The following is a 1683-nucleotide window of genomic DNA, read 5'->3' as shown; positions in this document are numbered from 1 at the left end:
CAGTAGTCGACATGGCAAATGGCTGCGACACTCCTTTTGTAAAAACCACAAAGTGGTTATAAGAATAATAGTATCATCTACAGTTAGTAGTCTTTGTTTATGTGTTGATATGTTCAAGTAAATATTTAACGTTTGATTTACTCTGCTGCTTTGAGTAACTTATGTCTTCTGGAGGAAACAAATTTTCAATTTTTAATTTGTGTGTGTGTATGTGTGTGTCCTCGCTGTTTGAACCAGGCAAGAATCAAATTTTCTTGTCCATTGATACCTCGTTATATAGTTTAGTAAGAACCATAGTTCTCTCAGACATTATTGAAAATGCCAACCAATAAATTTTGTCAGATTTGCCAATTATATATCAAAGGAGATTTAGGAAAACATCTATCACATTGTCTTGTAGATAAATTACAACATTCCGAAGTAATGCTTCATGCTGATGCAGGCACAAGTGCAAATTATAAATATGGATCTTGCTTCGAAATGTTTGTCGCTGGTGACAAATCTGAGCGTGATAAGAAAAGAAGTGGAAATACATATTCTAGTTGTCCATATTGTGACAAAGAAATTCTGGAACAAGACTTTCAGTTACACATACAAACTTGTGTATTTTTGATAATTCGTTGTGTACAATGTGGTACAAAGATACAGAAATTTTCTTCTGCACTGCATCTAGAAAGTTATTGCGACAAGAGAATTATGCAGTGTGAACATTGTGCATGTGAAGTGGTAGCAGATATGCTCCAAGATCATCTTAATAATTGTGATTTGATTCCCATTTACTGCAAGAATAAATGTGGAAAACAAATGCCTAGGAAAGATACTCAAAACCATCTAAAGGAGAAGTGTCCAAAGAGGATGGTTAATTGTTTACATTGTTGTGAGGCATTTGAAGCAAGAGAATTAGAATCCCATCATGCAAAGTGCATGAAATATCCAGTGACCTGCCCAAAGAAATGTGGTATACAACTTCTGAGAGAAAATATAGATAAGCATCTGGACAAAGAATGTACTAAGCTCATCGCAAACTGTAACTATGACAGTGTTAATTCCACTTTCAAAGAAATACATTTTCTGCCACCTAGGCACATGGAAGAGATTTCTTGTCATGGAGAGTATAAGAAGCAAAGTTTGCAAGAAATTTCAGATAAACTTCATATAAATGGAATCTTAATAGAAAATTTAAAACAGGAACTAAACGAAATGAAAAATGAGATAAAAGTTAGTATTGATCAAATAAAGTCCATGATAAACACTATGTAACAAAATTCAAGAAAGTTTCGTACACAGCAATTGGTAGTAAATTAGGAAGAAGCACTTCTGAAGTAGAATTGCTGAGAAAATAACTTTTAGTAGAGTATGTAGGAATTACAAAATCACAAATAAAGTTGAAAAAATTAATAGAAAGTTAAAGTATATTGGTGGTAGTAAGTTACGACTATAAAACATATTTGTAACAAATTATGTTTCAGGGTTTGGTTTGGATCGAAACTGAGTAGAAAAAAAAATATTGTAATTGGTCGATCTTGGCTGCTTATCCGCAGAAGAGAATCAAGAATGTAAACATAAGCCAGGTTCACAAACGGATTTAGATTTCTTGAATTTTCATAAATTTTCATTTCATCATATGTTTGTTGAACCAACTTTTCAAATATTTAATGCATCTTGGTGTGTAAGTTAAATAGC

The 1683-nt window shown here is 32.6% G+C and overlaps 1 protein-coding gene across 1 annotated transcript; it reads left to right on the top strand.

Annotated features, from left to right (window-relative positions):
• Positions 1-318: 318 nt before the first annotated feature.
• Positions 319-1260, top strand: LOC145675140 (TNF receptor-associated factor 4-like). The gene has a single exon (XM_081745508.1). It carries the CDS (start codon positions 319-321, stop codon positions 1258-1260), a length of 942 nt encoding a protein of 313 aa, XP_081601634.1.
• The last annotated feature ends 423 nt before the right edge of the window (positions 1261-1683 follow it).

This window comes from Thermobia domestica, chromosome 18, assembly GCF_964235325.1.
Source record: "Thermobia domestica chromosome 18, izTheDome1.hap1.1, whole genome shotgun sequence".
Classification (NCBI taxonomy): Eukaryota; Metazoa; Arthropoda; class Insecta; order Zygentoma; family Lepismatidae; genus Thermobia; species Thermobia domestica.
Note: the sequence above shows the minus strand (reverse complement) of the source record. Positions and strands in the feature narration are given on the sequence as shown.

Coding starts and splice junctions, on each gene's coding strand:
- LOC145675140 (XM_081745508.1), top strand. CDS start 319: ATGCCAACCAATAAATTTTGTCAGATTTGCCAATTATATATCAAAGGA.